The sequence below is a fragment of the Pseudophryne corroboree genome, chromosome 1 (genome assembly GCF_028390025.1).
Source record: "Pseudophryne corroboree isolate aPseCor3 chromosome 1, aPseCor3.hap2, whole genome shotgun sequence".
In the NCBI taxonomy this organism is placed as follows: domain Eukaryota; kingdom Metazoa; phylum Chordata; class Amphibia; order Anura; family Myobatrachidae; genus Pseudophryne; species Pseudophryne corroboree.
The window spans coordinates 1,031,298,120-1,031,318,217 of record NC_086444.1 but is presented as its reverse complement, the minus strand read 5'-3'; the positions used below and the strand labels follow the sequence as shown (position 1 = coordinate 1,031,318,217).

The 20,098-nt window shown below is 48.0% G+C and overlaps 1 protein-coding gene across 2 annotated transcripts in view; it reads right to left on the bottom strand.

Moving 5' to 3' along the window:
- Positions 1-20,098, bottom strand: part of PRIMPOL (primase and DNA directed polymerase) — a 231,857-nt gene that overhangs the window by 35,262 nt on the left and 176,497 nt on the right. For both annotated transcript variants that reach the window (XM_063920714.1, XM_063920715.1), the window contains exons 8-10: positions 11,572-11,666; positions 4,341-4,427; positions 4,126-4,234 (exon numbers count right to left, since the gene is read on the bottom strand). In XM_063920714.1, the coding sequence (XP_063776784.1) occupies positions 4,126-4,234; positions 4,341-4,427; positions 11,572-11,666 (291 nt within the window). The remainder of the gene's footprint in view (positions 1-4,125; positions 4,235-4,340; positions 4,428-11,571; positions 11,667-20,098) is intronic.

Genomic DNA, 20,098 nt, shown 5'->3' with positions numbered 1-20,098 from the left:
GCACGAACAAAGAATCCGTCTTTCTGATCCGAGCCGTTCTCTTGACATAGATCTTCAAGCCTCGCACAGCATCCACTGCCTCCAGAGGAGCAGAAGCGCCAGAACTGGACGGAATCCCTATAGGCTGATTCAAGTAAAACGCAGAGACAACCATCGGCAGGAACTGCTGCCTAGTCCGGAGCTCAGCTCTGTCCTCGTAAAAGACCAAGTATGGACTTTTACACGACAAGGCCCCCAATTCTGAGACACATCGAGCAGAAGCTAGGGCCAGTAACACCACCGTTTTCCACGTGAGATACTTGTCTTCCACAGTCATCAGAGGTTCCAATCAGGAGGACTGGAGAAAATCCAACACCACATTCAGATTCCAGGGTGCCGTAGGCGGCACAAAAGGAGGTTGGATGTGGAGTACCCCTTGCAAGAATGTCTGAACTTCTGGCAACACTGCCAATTTCTTCTGGAAGAAAATGGAGAGGGCTGAAATCTGGACCTTAATGGAACCCAGACGTAAGCCTTTATCCACACCAGCCTGCAGGAAATGTAAGAAACGTCCCAAGTGAAACCCAGCAGTCGGATATGTGTGCGCCTCACACCAAGAGACATATCTCCTCCAGATACTATGATAGTGTTTTGTTTTAACGTCACCGGTTTTCTTGCCTGAACCATGGTAGCAATAACCTTCTTGGAAAGGCCCTTGTGAGCTAGGATGTTCTGCTCCACCTCCATGCCGTCAAACGAAGTCGCCGTAAGTCCGGGTGGATGTACGGTCCTTGTTGTAGAAGATCGCATCTTAGTGGCAGAGGCCATTGGTCTTTGACGGACATGTCCAGAAGATCCGCATACCACGCCCTCCGAGGCCAATCCAGGGCAATCAGAATTGCCTGGACTCTCTGATTCCTGATTCGCTTTAGCACCCTTGGGAACAATGGATTCGGAGAAAACAGGTAGACCAGCCGGTAAGGCCAAGGCGACGCCAGTGCATCCACTGCCCTCGCCCGAGGGTCCCTAGTTCGCGAGCAATACCAGGAAAGTTTCTTGTTGAGACGAGAAGCCATCATGTCTATCTGCGGGCAGCCCCACCGGTTGATGACCTGCTGGAACACCTGCTGGTGGAGACCCCTCTCTCTCGGGTGGAGATCGTGGTGACTCAGGAAGTCCGCTTCCCAGTTGTCCACACCAGGAATGAAGATTGCTGACAGAGCTTTTACATTTCTCTACGCCCAGAGGAGTATCTTTGACACCTCTCGCATGCAGGCTCTGCTTTTTGTCCCTCCTTGTCGATTGATATGCGCCACCGCTGTGGCGTTGTCTGACTGGACCTTGATCACGTGATCCCTGAGCAGATGAGAGGCCTGAAGCAGGGCATTGTAGATCGCCCGAAGTTCCAGAATGTTGATCGGAAGGAGGCTTTTGTGGGCTGGCCACCTGCCCTGGAACTGCGCCCCTGGGTGACAGCTCCCCATCCCCTTAGACTCGCATCAGTCATGAGGAGGGTCCAATCCTGAATCCCAGAACTCAGTAGGTTGGAGGACTGTAGCCACCACAGGAGGGAAATCCTGGCCTGAGGTAACAGCCGAACCATCCAGTGCATCTGTAGATGTGATCTGGAACACTTGCTCAGGAGATCCAATTGAAATGTTCTGGCATGGAACCTCCCATACTGGATCGCCTCGTATGAAGCAACCATCTTTCCCAACAATCTTAAGCAATGATGGATGGACACTCGAGTAGGTCGGAGCACCATGCGGACCATCTCCTGAAGTGTTTTCGCCTTGTCCTCTGGTAGGAACACCTCCTGGGCCCCAGTATCCAGCAACATCCCCAGAAACAGGAGCCTCTGAGTTGGCTCCAGGTGGGACTTATGTAAGTTGAGAATCCACCCATGGTGTGATAGAAGTTGGATAGTGCGGTCGATATGGATCTTGCTTTTATCAGAAGATCGTCCAGGTCCATCACTGACCCCCTGGACCCGGAGTTGGCAGGCGAGAGACTGATACATCAACCCCAGGGGGTTCTTCCCAAAATTTCCTATTTTCAGGAGCAAATGGGAAAGTGCGCAAAAACTTTTTGGACACTTGGAATTTTTCATCTGGATTTTTCAAGGCCAACTCGAATAGGTCATCTAACTCTGTAGAGTTAGGGAAATTGAAATTAGGCTTGTTTTGTACAAAGAAAAACGACTGCTGTGACGCAGCGTCCTCCAGAGGGAGCTTTAACACGTCCTGTATAGCCAGAATTAGGGGTTCAATACCCTGAGCAGAATAGGGATCCCCACTAACGGGATCCAAGTCATCCCCATCCTCCTGTATATCTGTATCAGAGAGTAGAGTAGGTAACCCACGCTTCTGTGGACCTGCATGAGAGAGTGGAGGCTGTGCTGCATCTGCCCTAGCAACTAAATCTGCAACAGCTTGTAGTAGCTGAGTCTTCTGTACATTAGCAGTGAGTTGCGATTACATATCTGACATCATAGTTTTAAGAGACCCTAGCCAGTGGGGCTCTGGACCCTCTACCCCAGACCCTTCACTGATCTGTGAGGATTGGCTGCATTGTTCACAGGAAACAGAATCAGTAGATAATGGAGAGAATCTGGTGTGGCATACACTGCACAGCTTGTGTTTACCCATATTTCACAGTAAGCACAATAACATACACATACACACACACACACACAGACAGTTATATTGCAAGCCTGCCCTACTGTATGTGATAGGAGACACAGAGAGAGAAGGACACCAGCACACCCCTAGCTGTACAGCCCCAGTGAGGCTGTCAGCTCACTATATTACAGTAAACACTAACAAATCCTGTCCTAAAGAGGACCCAGATAGTGTACACAAGCGGCTCTCCCTCTTTGCTACACCCTGTACCAGATATCCAGCGTGGCTGAGGAATCAGTAAGCGCTGTGTGTGCTGAGAATGGCTGCAGTAAGCAGAGGAAGGCGCCAAAACGCTTTAGGTCCTGCTCTGATGTAGCTCCGCCCCCTCCAATGGCGCCAGAGTTACAGAGATATATTACTCTGGCAAAGTCTCCATATAGCTTAAAAACACCACAACAAGTGCTAGTCAAAGCGTTTCTGTGCCAGTCTACACGGGGGATCTTAGCGGGACCCTCCCGCCGCGCCCGTGGTCAGCCGCACAGTGTGTACTCACCACCGATGTCACCTTCAGGCAGCGCTAGGGGTGTGCGGCATGCTGCGGCTGTAACAGCCAAGGCGCAGTGCCCAGCTGAACAACAACCCCTCAGGACAATGGTCCTGCAGCGGCTCTGCACCTCGTAAGGCCGGTGACCGTTCCCCCCTAACTCCCATGGTGTAGGTATGCTGTTGCCCAAACAGCATACCAAAAATAACAAACAGAAAAAAGAAATTGAAGAAAACTCTCTGGAGCTCAGAGATGTGCATCCTCTCCCGAGGGCACTTTTTTCTAAACTGCCTGTGGGAGGAGGCATAGAGGGGAGGAGCCAGCACACCCAGTTGAAGAAATTGACAGTGCACTGGCTCCTTTGGACCCCGTCTATACCCCATCGTACTAGATTCCCCAATATCCCTTATAGATGCTAGAGAAACACACAACTGATTAATAACTATGAGGGTGTATGTCATAGCCCAACTCTATAAGCAGTGTAAAAATAAAGCTATCTAGACTGCATCTGTGAGCAGCATATACGATCATGCAGTATCTGCCTTGCATGAAAAGAAAGTTTCCATTACTTACAGGGCAACAAGATTTGCACAGATACAAATCTGACTTTGTACCTTGAAACAGAACATTAGAGAAGGGATCAATGCTCAGGCATACCCACTGTTACCTAAAAATCGGAGCCAAGAGATTCAGTATAAAGAAGGGACTGTGAGTACTAGGACTAGTATGAATGGACGATATATAAAGGAATACAGTTCCTGGTGGACACTGTCACAAAATAAACAATACTTTTAAAGTTATGCTCATCTCATAGCTTGTCCTACGCTTGATAGCTAATGAGGGCTAACTAGCATATTTACAGGTTTAGCAGATATAAAATAAATGGCCTAACATATGTGCACTCAGGGGATTTGTCAGAGATATCAGCAACACAATGGAATCCCTTGATAAACATACATCATTATCTCTATGGATACATACATGACGTTATTACTTTTGTGAGCACGGCCTATGTTTTCACACCAACGGTAATCAATGGTGTCATAAACCAGCAATTCCTCAACGAAAAAATAGTTCCACTGTCGAATACCTTTTAAAAAGAATAAAATAATATAGTTGGTATTAAGTGTGAATGGAAAAATAATTCAAAACCGTGTTTTAAAGAAAAAAAAGAAAAAATACAAAAACAAAATTACCTCCACGGAAGCCTTCTCTGGTCAGGATTGATAGTATGAAATAATCAATTTCTGGGTAAGGGGAGACCCGATAGCCCTTCATGCTGCCTGGGGCGCAGGGAAAAGCATTTTTATAATTCATTTTGTACATTGGGCACAAGCCGCAGATCATCATAAGTTTTAAAATGCAAACAGGAATAAATGCTAAACTGGGCATTTATTCCTATTGCCACTTTAAAACTGAGGTCAAAGCCGCAATGATCAGTGAGTCAGAAAAGCCGTTCCTTAGTAACGCTACCCCTAAACATCAGTCTTTGCTCAATTGCATTCAGAAAAACAACACGTGTAAATACATAAGCCCTTCCTGTAGCTTAAACCTAATTATAGTAGTTATTGCTAAATGGTACAGGAAAGAAGCCTGCACAATCCACCTTATGAAAAATTGTACAAATATATCCGGTATATATATACACAGTTGCTTGCAAAAGTATTCATACCCCAAAAAGTCGACATATTTGTATGTATTACAAATGGAGCTTACACAGATTGTTCCACACAATATGTATTTTATTGTGATTTGTCTCCAAAATGATTCTTATATTCATCCCCCAGGCTGTGGAAGATTCAAGTTCACACAGATGAAATATACTGCTCTAAAAATGGCTTTCCATTAGCTTCTATTTGTGAGTCATTAAAGGGGTCAGCTTTTATAGATAAAAAGACCCCCTAATTCAAATAGCTTTAATCATCCTGTGAATCTGAAGGAAAGCTGTGCAAATGAAGACCAAAGAGCATTCTAAGAAAATGAAAGATAAAGTTATAGACATTCACAAGATAGAAAAGGCTATAAAATAATAGCCAAGTGCTTGGATATCCCAGTGAGAACTATTGGAGCAATTGTGAGGGAAAGGACGCTGCAGGATGATTCTCCAGAAAGTGAACATAAAGTCCTGTGCATCACACGCTTTTAATTTTTTTTCCTTTTAAACTTGTCTGTTAAGAAATCGTTCTTATATGAAAATGTAATAGCTTAGTAGCAATGCCTTACCCTATAACTTAAGACCACTAAAATCTTGGTAATTTTGAGAAGTATGTCGTCTGACTTTGTGTAGCTGTCCCGAGCATCACGGAGAATCGCCCTGCATCATATTACCCAGGAACTGCCTGTACAAGGGACAACTATCACTTTGAAGGAGCTACAGAGTTCAATAGCTGAGACTGAAGTGAAGGTGCACCAGTCAGCCAAATCAACAGCTTAGTATGCAAATGGCATGTATGGGGGGGATGACTAGAAAATAAGATTTTACTCACCGGTAAATCTATTTCTCGTAGTCCGTAGTGGATGCTGGGACTCCGTAAGGACCATGGGGAATAGCGGCTCCGCAGGAGACTGGGCACAACTAAAGAAAGCTTTAGGACTACCTGGTGTGCACTGGCTCCTCCCACTATGACCCTCCTCCAGACCTCAGTTAGGATACTGTACCCGGAAGAGCTGACACAATAAGGAAGGATTTTGAATCCCGGGTAAGACTCATACCAGCCACACCAATCACACCGTATAACTCGTGATATTATACCCAGTTAACAGTATGAAATATAACTGAGCCTCTCAACAGATGGCTCAACAATAACCCTTTAGTTAGGCAATAACTATATACAAGTATTGCAGACAATCCGCACTTGGGATGGGCGCCCAGCATCCACTACGGACTACGAGAAATAGATTTACCGGTGAGTAAAATCTTATTTTCTCTGACGTCCTAAGTGGATGCTGGGACTCCGTAAGGACCATGGGGATTATACCAAAGCTCCCAAACGGGCGGGAGAGTGCGGATGACTCTGCAGCACCGAATGAGCAAACTCTAGGTCCTCCGCAGCCAGGGTATCAAACTTGTAGACTCTTGCAAAAGTGTTTGAACCCGACCAAGTAACAGCTCGGCAAATTTGTAAAGCCGAGACCCCTCGGGCAGCCGCCCAAGAAGAGCCCACTTTCCTCGTGGAATGGGCTTTTACAGATTTAGGGTGCGGCAGTCCAGCCGCAGAATGTGCAAGTTGAATCGTGCTACAGATCCAGCAAGCAATAGTCTGCTTAGAAGCAGGAGCACCCAGCTTGTTGGGTGCATACAGGATAAATAACGAGTCAGTTTTCCTGACTCCAGCCGTCATGGAAACATATATTTTTCGGGGCCCTGACTACGTCCAGTAACTTGGAATTCTACAAGTCCCAAGTAGCCGCAGGCACCACAATAGGTTGGTTCACATGAAAAACTGATACCACCTTAGGAAGGAATTGGGAACGAGTCCTCAATTCCGCCCTATCCATATAAAAAAATTAGATAAGGGCTTTTGCATGATAAAGCCGCTAATTCCGATACATGCCTGGCCGACGCCAAGGCCAACAGCATGACCACTTTCCACGTGAGGTATTTTAGCTCCACGGATTTAAGTGGCTCAACCCAATGCGACTTCAGGAAATCCAACACCACGTTGAGATCCCACGGTGCCACTGGAGGCACAAACGGGGGCTGACTATGCAGCACTCCCTTAACAAAAGTCTGAACTTCAGGCAGTGAAGTCAGTTCTATTTGTGAAGAAAATCGATAGAGCCGAAATCTGGACCTTTATGGAACCCAATTTTAGGCCCATAGTCACCCCTGACTGTAGGAAGTGCAGAAATCGACCTAGCTGAAATTCCTCCGTTGGGGCCTTCCTGGCCTCACAGCACGCAACATATTTCCGCCATATGCGGTGATAATGGTTTGCGTTCACTTCTTTCCTAGCTTTAATTAGCGTAGGGATAACTTCCTCCGGAATGCCCTTTTCCTTCAGGATCCGGCGTTCAACCGCCATGCCGTCAAACGCAGCCGCGGTACGTCTTGGAACAGACAGGCCCCCTGCTGCAGCAGGTCCTGTCTGAGCGGCAGAGGCCATGGGTCCTCTGAGATCATTTCTTGGAGTTCTGGGTACCAAGCTCTTCTTGACCAATCCGGAACAATGAGTATAGTTCTTACTCCTCTCCTTCTTATTATTCTCATTACCCTGGGTATGAGAGGCAGAGAAGGGAACACATACACCGACTGGTACACCCACGGTGTTACCAGAGCGTCCACAGCTATCGCCTGAGGGTCCCTTGACCTGGCGCAATATCTTTTTAGCTTTTTGTTGAGGCGGGACCCCATCATGTCCACCTGTGGCCTTTCCCAACGGTGTACAATCATTTGGAAGACTTCTGGATGAAGTCCCCACTCTCCCGGGTGGAGGTCGTGTTTGCTGAGAAAGTCTGCTTCCCAGTTCTCCACTCCGGGAATGAACACTGCTGACAGTGCCAACACATGATTTTCCGCCCATCGGAGAATCCTTGTGGCTTCTGCCATCGCCATCCTGCTTCTTGTGCCGCCCTGTCGGTTTACATGAGCGACCGCCGTGATGTTGTCTGACTGGATCAGCACCGGCCGGTGTTGAAGCAGGGGTCTAGCCTGACTTAGGGCATTGTAAATGGCCCTTAGTTCCAGAATATTTTTGTGTAGGGAAGTCTCCTGACTTGACCATAGTCCTTGGAAGTTTCTTCCCTGTGTGACTGCCCCCCAGCCTCGAAGGCTGGCATCCGTGGTCACCAGGACCCAGTCCTGTATGCCGAATCTGCGGCCCTCTAGAAGATGAGCACTCTGCAGCCACCACAACAGCGACACCCTGGCCCTTGGAGACAGGGTTATCCGCCGATGCATCTGAAGATGCGACCCGGACCACTTGTCCAAACAGATCCCACTGGAAGATCCTAGCATGGGACCTGGCGAATGGAATTTCTTCGTAAGAAGCTACCATCTTTCCCAGGGCTCGCGTGCATTGATGCACCGACACCTGTATTTGTATTAGAAGGTCTGTCTAGAGACGACAACTCCTTGGACTTCTCCAGGAGAAACCCTTTTTTTCTTGTTCTGTGTCCAGAACCATACCCAGGAACAGTAGACGCGTCGTAGGAACCAGCTGCGACTTTGGAATATTCAGAATCCAGCCGTGCTGTTGTAGCAGTTCCCGAGATAGTGCTACTCCGACGAACAACTGCTCCCTGGACCTCGCCTTTATAAGGAGATCGTCCAAGTACGGGATAATTATTTCTGCCATTACCTTGGTAAATACCCTCGGTGCCGGGGACAGACCAACGGCAACGTCTGGAATTGGTAATGACAAACCTGTACCACAATTTTGAGGTACTCCTGGTGAGGAGGGTAAATAGGGACATGCAGGTAAGCATCCTTGATGTCCAGTGATACCATGAAATTCTCCAGGCTTGCAATAATCGCCCTGAGCGATTTCATTTTGAACTTGAACCTTCGTATATAAGTGTTCAAGGAGTTAAATTTTAGAATGGGTCTCACCGAACCGTCTGGTTTCGGTACCACAAACATTTTGGAATAGTAACCCCGGCCTTGTTGAAGGAGGGGTACCTTGATTTCACCTGCTGGAAGTACAGCTTGTGAATTGCCGCCAGTACTACCTCCCTTTCTCCGAGGGCAGCAGGCAAGGCTGATGTGAGGTAACGGCGAGGGGGAGTCGCCTCGAACTCCAGCTTGTATCCCTGTGATACTACTTGCAGAACCTAGGGATCCACCTGTGGGCAAGCCCACTGGTCCCTGAAGTTCCCGAGACGCGCCCCCACCGCACCTGTCTCCACCTGTGGAGCCCCAGCGTCATGCGGTGGACTCAGAGGAAGCGGGGGAAGATTTTTGATCCTGGGAACTGGCTGTCTGAGGTAACGGGCGTTTTTTGAGCCCCTGATGGCCTTTGAGACGCCTGGGCAGGCGCGGGCTGAGAAGCCGGCTGTTCCACAGCTGTTACGTCATCCAGCCTTTTATGTAAGGAGTTGACATTGTCGGTTAATACCTTCCACCTATCCATCCACTCTGGTGTTGGCCCCACAGGGGGCGACATCCCATTTATCGGCCTCCACGTAACCTTCCTCATCCACCATGTCGACACAGCCGTACCGACACACAGCACACACACAGGGAATGCTCTGACTGAGGACAGGACCCCACAAAGTCCTTTGGGGAGACAGAGAGAGAGTATGCCAGCACACACCAGAGCGCTATATAATGCAGGGATTAACACTATAACTGAGTGATTTTTCCCCCAATAGCTGCTTGTATACACATATTGCGCCTAAATTTGGTGCCCCCCCTCTCTTTTTAACCCTTTGAGCCTGAAAACTACAGGGGAGAGCCTGGGGAGCTGTCTTCCAGCTGCACTGTGAAGAAAAAATGTCGCCAGTGTGCTGAGGGAGATAGCCCCACCCCTTTTTCGGAGGACTTTTCTCCTGCTTTTTTCATGGATTCTGGCAGGGGTAATTTATCACATATATAGCCCTGGGACTATATATTGTGATGATTTGCCAGCCAAGGTGTTTATATTGCCCTCAGGGCGCCCCCCCCCCCCCAGCGCCCTGCACCCATCAGTGACCGGAGTGTGAGGTGTGCATGAGGAGCAATGGCGCACAGCTGCAGTGCTGTGCGCTACCTTGTTGAAGACTGAAGTCTTCTGCCGCCGATTTTCCGGAACACTTCTTGCTTCTGGCTCTGTAAGGGGGCCGGCGGCGCGGCTCCGGGAACGAACACCAAGGTCGGGTCCTGCGGTCGATCCCTCTGGAGCTAATGGTGTCCAGTAGCCTAAGAAGCCCAAACTACCACCAGTTAGGTAGGTTCGCTTCTTCTCCCCTTAGTCCCTCGCTGCAGTGAGTCTGTTGCCAGCAGATCTCACTGTAAAATAAAAAACCTAAAATATACTTTCTTTCTAGGAGCTCAGGAGAGCCCCTAGTGTGCATCCAGCTCAGCCGGGCACAGTATTCTAACTGAGGTCTGGAGGAGGGTCATAGTGGGAGGAGCCAGTGCACACCAGGTAGTCCTAAAGCTTTCTTTAGTTGTGCCCAGTCTCCTGCGGAGCCGCTATTCCCCATGGTCCTTACGGAGTCCCAGCATCCACTTAGGACGTCACAGAAATAAACTATTTCTAAAGAAAAATCACAAGGCCAAAACAATAGTATGATTGAACAACAAAAAGGTGAATGTTGTACAATGGCCGAATTGAGAATCTGTGCCACTATTTGAAAATTGCAGTCCTAGGGGAATGTTTACTAAAGTGCGGGTTTACAGAAGTGGAGATGTTGCTTATAGCAACCATTAAAATTCTTACTAATCATTTATCTAGCACCTTCTAGAAGATAATAGCTGGAATCTGATTGGTTGCTAGGGGCAACATCTCCACTTCTGTAAACCTGTAAACATACCTCCAAAAGCATCATCCAACCAACCAGAACAACCTGGAGCAAATCTGCAAGGAAGAAGGGGCAACAATCACTACCAAACAGTGTGAAAACCTGGTAGAAACCTCCCCCAACAGACTTAAAAATGTTATACAGTAGCAGCAAAAGGTGGTTCTATACTTAGGGGTTAAATAGTTTAAAAAGAAAACAAAAATCTACAAATGGTGAATTACAGAATTGAAAAATGTACTTTAAGAGTCACAATACAAATACTGCCTGGAACAGTCCCTGTCAGTTTCATTTGTAATACAATCAAATCTGTTGACTTATTAACCACTTAACTGATGATGCATTTCACCAAAAACCGCTCCGAAATTGTCGGGGTTTTTCTTTTTTATGAGTGAATTAGGTGAAGAACATGAATTTAACCCTATCCCAAAGGATTTTAGTAAAAAAAAAAAGGAAAACAAATACTTTTATAAAAAATGTTCCCCCCCCCAAACATCAATCGGGAACATCGCGGCTTTCATTTTGAAAGCAGGGACAGCCTACAGGTATACATGGGGGGAGTGGGGGTGGCTTGGGAGGGTTCATTTACACTCCCCAGCGGCTGCTATTGTCTGCAGTTGCTGGAGGAAATCCTGCCATGCTGACCGATCAGCAGGGATCAGCAGCACGGCAGACACAGGGGGGAGAGTGCAGGGAGGCAGAGGGACCTTACGGTTCCTCTGACAGCAGCAGCGGAGGAAGTTTCTCTTCCCTGCCGCTGCTAACACTCTCTGACTGGTCGCATCCTGTGCAATCAGGTCACATAAAGCACTTGCAGGCATGGTCGCATCTGATGCGACCATGCCAGGCAAGTGGTTAAGAGGTTGAATTCCTTTGCAAGCCTCTGTATATACTGTAACATCACAGACAAATCTGTGAAAATAAGCACAGAACTGGTTGGAGAAACTAAAAGCTACTAAATAGATGTAAATGTCCTCCCAATGATACCTGAAATAATCGTGCCTCCAGGGCTGAGGCGTGCGGACTCATTCTTCCCACTTTCTGGGCTTCCACATGTTAAAATCCTTAACGAATCTGTAAATCTGTAAATCATAGTAATAGACATGTGTTTTTCAATCCTATGATTTCATTTATATATTAAGTGCAGAAAAGTACATTTGGGCATTTGAACAAAAAGTAATTTGCATTGAGGGACATTTTGTGAGTGTATTGCATTTTTTCTTTATTGAATCTGCATCTGGAAGTGCACAGTGCATGTGTGACTGTAATGCTAGGCTATGAAGGTGCAGTGGGCCTAATTCTTATTTTTAAGTAATCCTGATGTTTGGGTCTGCACAATGTAGCTCGATACAAATACTGCCTGGAACAGTCTCTGTCAGTTTCATTTGCATGTACCATATAGGTACCATATTTTCTGGACCCACATAGAGATTTAGGCTCAGCGCGATGTATTCTCAGCGGGTGTCTGTACACATGCTGCGATGTGTACTAACCCGATCCTAACTAGACCGCAAGGCTCAATGAGAACCTTGATATTTAGCCAGGTTGTGCCTGCATGACGGCCAATCTAGTGCCAGTGATAGCGACGTGCGGGGCCGCGCATCGCTATTGCTATGGGGTTAACACACGGAGCGATGAGTACTTAATTCAGATTGCTTAGAAATTAAGTAAAAATCGCTATGTGTGTACCACCCTTTACAGTGATTTAACATATTACAATTAAAAAAAAAAAAAAAAAAAAAACATATAGGGGCACTGACTGAATCCACAGTGGCTATACCAAGCAATTACATTTGTATCACTTCTTATCCCTACCAGCTTCTGAAGCTACAGTATATACCTTTATCTGTTTAGAGATCTAAAACTTAGTTCTCCTATTATATATTCATTGTTAAGATTTAATGTTAATTTGTTTTAGAATTTTAAAAACATAATTTTTTTTAATTTACTATCTTTACTTCGGTAAAAGAGAGAAAAAAATAAGAATTTACTCACCGGTAATTCTATTTCTCGTAGTCCGTAGTGGATGCTGGGAACTCCGTAAGGACCATGGGGAATAGCGGGCTCCGAAGGAGGCTGGGCACTCTAGAAAGATTTCAGACTACCTGGTGTGCACTGGCTCCTCCCACTATGACCCTCCTCCAAGCCTCAGTTAGGATACTGTGCCCGGACGAGCGTACACAATAAGGAAGGATTTTGAATCCCGGGTAAGACTCATACCAGCCACACCAATCACACCGTACAACTCGTGATATGAAACCCAGTAAACAGTATGAAACAACTGAGCCTCTCAACAGATGGCTCAACAATAACCCGATTTAGTTAACAATAACTATGTACAAGTATTGCAGATAAACCGCACTTGGGATGGGCGCCCAGCATCCACTACGGACTACGAGAAATAGAATTACCGGTGAGTAAATTCTTATTTTCTCTGACGTCCTAGTGGATGCTGGGAACTCCGTAAGGACCATGGGGATTATACCAAAGCTCCCAAACGGGCGGGAAAGTGCGGATGACTCTGCAACACCGAATGAGAGAACTCCAGGTCCTCCTCAGCCAGGGTATCAAATTTATAGAATTTTGCAAACGTGTTTGCCCCTGACCAAGTAGCAGCTCGGCAAAGTTGTAAAGCCGAGAACCCTCGGGCAGCCGCCCAAGATGAGCCCACCTTCCTTGTGGAATGGGCATTGACAGATTTTGGCTGTGGCAGGCCTGCCACAGAATGTGCAAGTTGAATTGTACTACAAATCCAACGAGCAATAGCCTGCTTAGAAGCAGGAGCACCCAGCTTGTTGGGTGCATATAGGATAAACAGCGAGTCAGATTTTCTGACTCCAGCCGTCCTGGAAACATATATTTTCAGGGCCCTGACCACGTCTAACAACTTGGAGTCCTCCAAGTCCCTAGTGGCCGCAGGCACCACAATAGGCTGGTTCAAATGAAACGCTGACACCATCTTAGGGAGAAACTGGGGACGAGTCCTCAATTCTGCCCTATCCATATGGAAAATCAGATAAGGGCTTTTATAAGACAAAGCCGCCAATTCTGATACTCGCCTGGCAGAAGCCAAGGCCAATAACATGACCACCTTCCACGTGAGATATTTCAGATCCACGGTTTTTAGTGGTTCAAACCAATGTGATTTTAAGAAACTCAACACCACGTTGAGATCCCAAGGTGCCACAGGAGGCACATATGGGGGCTGAATATGCAGCACTCCCTTTACAAATGTCTGAACTTCAGGTACTGAAGCTAGTTCTTTCTGAAAGAAAATCGATAGAGCCGAGATCTGTACCTTAATGGAACCCAGTTTTAGGCCCATATTCACTCCTGCTTGCAGGAAATGCAGAAATCGACCTAGTTGAAATTCCTCAGTTGGGGCCTTTTCGGCCTCACACCATGCAACATATTTCCGCCATATGCGGTGAATACCCTTGGTGCCGTGGAGAGTCCAAACGGCAGCGTCTGGAATTGGTAATGGCAATCCTGTACCACAAATCTGAGGTACTCCTGGTGAGGATGGTAAATGGGGACATGCAGGTAAGCATCCTTGATGTCCAGGGAAACCATGTAATCCCCCTCGTCCAGGCTTGCAATAACCGCCCTGAGCGATTCCATCTTGAACTTGAATTTTTTTATGTACATGTTCATGGACTTCAAATTTAAAAAGGGTCTCACCGAACCGTCCGGCTTCGGTACCACAAATAGTGTGGAATAGTAACCCCGGCCTTGTTGAAGTAGGGGTACCTTGATTATCACCTGCTGGGAATACAGCTTGTGAATTGCCGCTAGCACCGCCTCCCTGTCTGAGGGAGCAATCGGCAAGGCAGATTTTAGGAACCGGTGGGGTGGAGCCGCCTCGAATTCCAGCATGTATCCCTGAGATACTACTTGAAGGATCCAGGGATCCACCTGTGAGCAAGCCCACTGATCGCTGAAATTTCTGAGGCGGGCCCCCACCGTACCTGGCTCCACCCGTCATGCGGCGGACTTGGAAGAGGAAGCGGGGGAGGACTTTTGTTCCTGGGAACCTGCTGTCTGTTGCAGCCTTTTTCCCCTACCTCTGCCTCTAGACAGAAAAGACCCTCCTTTTCCACGCTTGCTTTTCTGGGTCCGAAAGGACTGAACTTGATAAAATGGCGCCTTCTTAGGCTGTGAGGGAACATGGGGTAAAAATGCTGACTTCCCAGACGTTGCTGTGGAAACTAGGTCGGAGAGACCATCCCCAAATAATTCCTCCCCTTTATAAGGCAAAACTTCCATGTGCCTCTTGGAATCTGCATCTCCCGTCCACTGACGAGTCCATAAGCATCTCCTAGCAGAGATAGACAATGCACTTACTTTAGATGCCAGCCGGCAAATTTCCCTCTGTGCATCTCTCATATATAACACTGAATCTTTTATATGGTCAATCGTTAGCAGAATAGTGTCTCTGTCTAGTGTGTCAATATTTTCTGACAGTTATTCTGACCATGCAGCGGCAGCACTGCACATCCAAGCTGACGCAATAGCTGGTCTAAGTATAATGCCTGAGTGTGTGTATACAGACTTCAGGATTGCCTCCTGCTTTCTATCAGCAGGCTCCTTAAGGGCGGCCGTATCCTGAGAGGGTAGTGCCACCTTTTTTGACAAACGTGTGAGCGCTTTATCCACCCTAGGCGGTGTTTCCCAACGTGACCTATCCTCTGGCGGGAAAGGGAACGCCATTAGTATTTGCTGTAACCTCTTTCCTGGCTTTAATAAGCGTAGGAATGACTTCCTCCGGAATGCCCTTTTCTTTCAGGATCCGGCGTTCAACCGCCATGCCGTCAAACGCAGCCGCGGTAAGTCTTGGAACAGACAGGGCCCCTGCTGTAGCAAGTCTTGTCTTAGCGGCAGAGGCCACGGGTCCTCTGAGATCATCTCTTGAAGTTCCGGGTACCATGTTCTTCTTGGCCAATCCGGAACCACGAGAATTGTGTTTACTCCTCGCTTTCTTATTATTCTCAATACCTTTGGTATGAGAGGCAGCGGAGGGAACACATAAACTGACTGGTACACCCACGGTGTCACCAGAGCGTCCACAGCTATCGCTTGAGGGTCTCTTGACCTGGCGCAATACCTCTCTAGTTTTTTGTTTAGGCGGGACGCCATCATGTCAACCTGTGGACGACCCCACTGATGTACAATCATTTGGAAGACTTCTGGATGAAGTCCCCACTCTCCCGGGTGGAGGTCGTGTCTGCTGAGGAAGTCTGCTTCCCAGTTGTCCACTCCCGGAATGAACACTGCTGACAGTGCTAGTACATGATTTTCCGCCCATCGGAGAATTCTTGTGGCTTCTGTCATTGCCATCCTGCTTCTTGTGCCGCCCTGTCGATTCACATGGGCGACTGCCGTGATGTTGTCTGACTGGATCAGCACCGGCTGGTGTAGGAGCAGGGATTTTGCTTGACTTAGGGCATTGTAGATGGCCCTTAGTTCCAGAATATTTATGTGAAGGGAAGTCTCCTGACTTGTCCATAGTCCTTGGAAGTTTCTTCCCTTTGTGACTGCCCTCCAGCCTCGCAGGCTGGCATCCGTGGTCACCAGGACCCAGTCCTGAATGCCGAATCTGCGACCCTCCAGACGATGAGCACTCTGCAGCCACCACAGAAGAGACACCCTGGTTCTTGCAGACAGGGTTATCAAGCGATGCATCTGAAGATGCGATCAGGACCACTTGTCCAACAGGTCCCACTGAAAGATTCTGGCATGGAACCTGCCAAATGGAATTGCTTCGTAAGAAGCTACCATCTTTCCCAGGACCCGCGTGCAGTGATGCACCGATACCTGTTTTGGTTTCAGGAGGTCTCTGACTAGAGAAGACAACTCCCTGGCTTTCTCCTCCGGGAGAAACACTTTTTTCTGGACTGTGTCCAGAATCATCCCCAGGAACAGTAGACGTGTCGTCGGGACCAGCTGTGACTTTGGGATATTCAGAATCCAGCCGTGCTGGTTCAGCACTTCCTGAGATAGTGCTACTCCCACCAACAACTGTTCTTTGGACAGTGCCTTTATTAGGAGATCGTCCAAGTACGGGATAATTAAAACTCCCTTTCTTCGAAGGAGTTTTATCAGGGAAAAGCCACGCTTCTTCACACACTTCATTTAGTTCATCTGATGGGGGAAAAACTACGGGTAGTTTTTTCTCCCCAAACATAATACCCTTTTTTGTGGTACCTGGATGTAAATCAGAAATGTTTAACACCTCTTTCATTGCCTCAATCATGCAGTGAATGGCCCTGACAGGCATTAGGTTTGACTCATCGTCGTCGACACTGTTATCCGGGTCTGCAAACTGAGGTAGCGGGCGTTTTAGAGCCCCTGACACCCCTGAGGCACCTGGACAGGCACGAGCTGAGATCCCGGCTGTCCCACATTTGGCATGTCGTCAAATTTCTTATGTAAAGAATCTATACGTGCACTCATTTCTTTCCATAAGTTCATCCACTCGGGTGTCTGCCCCGCAGGGGGTGACGTCCCTTCAAAATGCATCTGCTCCGCCTCCACCTCATTATCCTCATCAAACATGTCGACACAGCCGTACCGACACACCCCACACACACAGGGAATGCTCAACAGAGGACAGGACCAACAAAAAGCCCTTTGGGGGGACAGAGTGAGAGTATGCCAGCACACACCAGTGCGCTATATATATACAGGGACTAACTGAGTTATGTCCCTAATAGCTGCTTTTCATATAATATATGTATATATACTGCCAAATTTAATGCCCCCCCTCTCTTTTCCCTCTTACTGTTACTGTATATTGCAGGGAAGAGCCAGGGAGCTTCCTTCCAGCCGAGCTGTGAGGGAAAAATGGCGCCAGTGTGCTGAGGAGATAGGCTCCGCCCCTTTTTCGTGGCCTATTCTCCCGCTTTTTATGGAATTCTGGCAGGGGTATTTACCTCATATATAGCCTCTGGGGCTATATATTGAGGTATTTTAGCCAGCCAAGGTGTTATTATTGCTGCCTCAGGGCGCCCCCCCCCAGCGCCCTGCACCCTCAGTGACCGGAGTGTGAAGTGTGAGAGGAGCAATGGCGCACAGCTGCAGTGCTGTGCGCTACCTTGGTGAAGACAGAGTCTTCATGCCGCCGATTTTCCGGACCATCTTCTTACTTCTGGCTCTGTAAGGGGGACGGCGGCGCGGCTCCGGGACCGAACACCAAGGACTGGGCCTGCGGTCGATCCCTCTGGAGCTAATGGTGTCCAGTAGCCTAAGAAACCCAATCCGGCTGCAAGCAGGCGAGTTCGCTTCTTCTCCCCTTAGTCCCTCGCTGCAGTGAGCCTGTTGCCAGCAGGTCTCACTGAAAATAAAAAAACCTAAGTCTATTCTTTCTAAGAGCTCAGGAGAGCCCCTAGTGTGCATCCAACCTCGGCCGGGCACGAATTCTAACTGAGGCTTGGAGGAGGGTCATAGTGGGAGGAGCCAGTGCACACCAGGTAGTCTGAAATCTTTCTAGAGTGCCCAGCCTCCTTCGGAGCCCGCTATTCCCCATGGTCCTTACGGAGTTCCCAGCATCCACTAGGACGTCAGAGAAAATAGGATTCTACTTACCGGTAAATCTATTTCTCGTAGTCCGTAGAGGATGCTGGGGACTCCGTAAGGACCATGGGGAATAGACGGGCTCCGCAGGAGATAGGGCACTTTAAGAAAGCTTTGGATTCTGGGTGTGCACTGGCTCCTACCTCTATGTCCCTCCTCCAGACCTCAGTTAGAGAAACTGTGCCCAGGGGATATGAACAGTACGAGGAAAGGATTTTTGTAACCTAAGGGCGAGATTCATACCAGCCACACCAATCACACCGTATAACTTGTGATAAACTACCCAGTTAACAGTATGAACAATTAACATAGCCTCGGTTCAAGACCGACCAACTATAACATAACCCTTATGTAAGCAATAACTATATACAAGTCTTGCAGAAGAAGTCCGCACTTGGGACGGGCGCCCAGCATCCTCTACGGACTACGAGAAATAGATTTACCGGTAAGTAAAATCCTATTTTCTCTAACGTCCTAGAGGATGCTGGGGACTCCGTAAGGACCATGGGGATTATACCAAAGCTCCCAAACGGGCAGGAGAGTGCGGATGACTCTGCAGCACCGATTGAGCAAACAGGAGGTCCTCCTCAGCCAGGGTATCAAACTCATAGAACTTTGCAAAGGTGTTTGACCCCGACCAAGTAGCAGCTCGGCACAGTTGTAGTGCCGAGACCCCTCGGGCAGCCGCCCAAGAAGAGCCCACCTAGTGGAATGGGCCTTAACTGATTTAGGCAATGGCAATCCTGCCGTAGAATGCGCCTGCTGAATCGTGTTACAGATCCAGCAAGCAATTGTCTGCTTTGAAGCAGGAGCGCCAACCTTGTTGGCCGCATACAGAACAAACAGAGCTTCAGTCTTCCTGATCCTAGCTGTTCTGGTCACGTAAATCTTCAAAGCCCTGACCACATCCAGGGACTCAGAGTCCTCCAAGTCCCGTGTAGCTACAGGCACGACAATAGGTTGGTTCATATGAAAAGATGAGACCACCTTGGGCAGAAATTGAGGACGAGTCCTCAACTCTGCCCTATCCATGTGACAAATCAGGTATGGGCTTTTATATGATAAAGCCGCTAATTCCGAAACACGCCTTGCAGAAGCTAAGGCCAACAACATGACCACTTTCCAAGTGAGGTATTTCAACTCCACTGTTTTCAGTGGTTCAAACCAAGGTGACTTGAGGAAACTTAATACCACGTTAAGATCCCAAGGCGCCACCGGAGGTACAAAGGGAGGCTGAATATGCAGCACTCCCTTCACAAAAGTCTGTACTTCAGGAAGAGAAGCCAATTCTCTTTGAAAGAAAATGGATAATGCCGAAATTTGGACCTTTATGGACCCTAATTTTAGGCCCAAATTCATTCCTGTTTGCTTTGGCCTCACACCAAGAAACATATTTCCGCTATATACGTTGATAATGTTTCGATGTCACGTCCTCCCTAGCCTTGATCAGGGTAGGAATGACCTCCTCCGGAATCCCTTTTTCAGCTAGGATCCGGCGTTCAACCGCCATGCCGTCAAACGCAGCCGCGGTAAGTCTTGGAACAGACAGGGCCCCTGCTGCAGCAGGTCCTGCCTTAAGAGGAAGAGGCCACGGATCTTCTGTGAGCAACTCTTGCAGATCTGGATACCAAGTCCTCCTTGGCCAATCTGGAACAATGAGAATTGTTCTGACCCTTCTTAGTCTTATTAATCTCAACACCTTGGGTATGAGAGGCAGAGGAGGAAACACATAGACCGATCTGAACACCCATGGTGTCACCAGAGCGTCTACCGCTACCGCCTGAGGGTCTCTTGACCTGGCGCAATACCTCTTTCGCTTTTTGTTGAGACGGGACGCCATCATGTCTATTTGAGGCAGTCCCCACCGATCCACGATCTGTATGAAGACTTCTTGATGAAGTCCCCACTCCCCCGGATGCAGGTCGTGCCTGCTGAGGAAGTC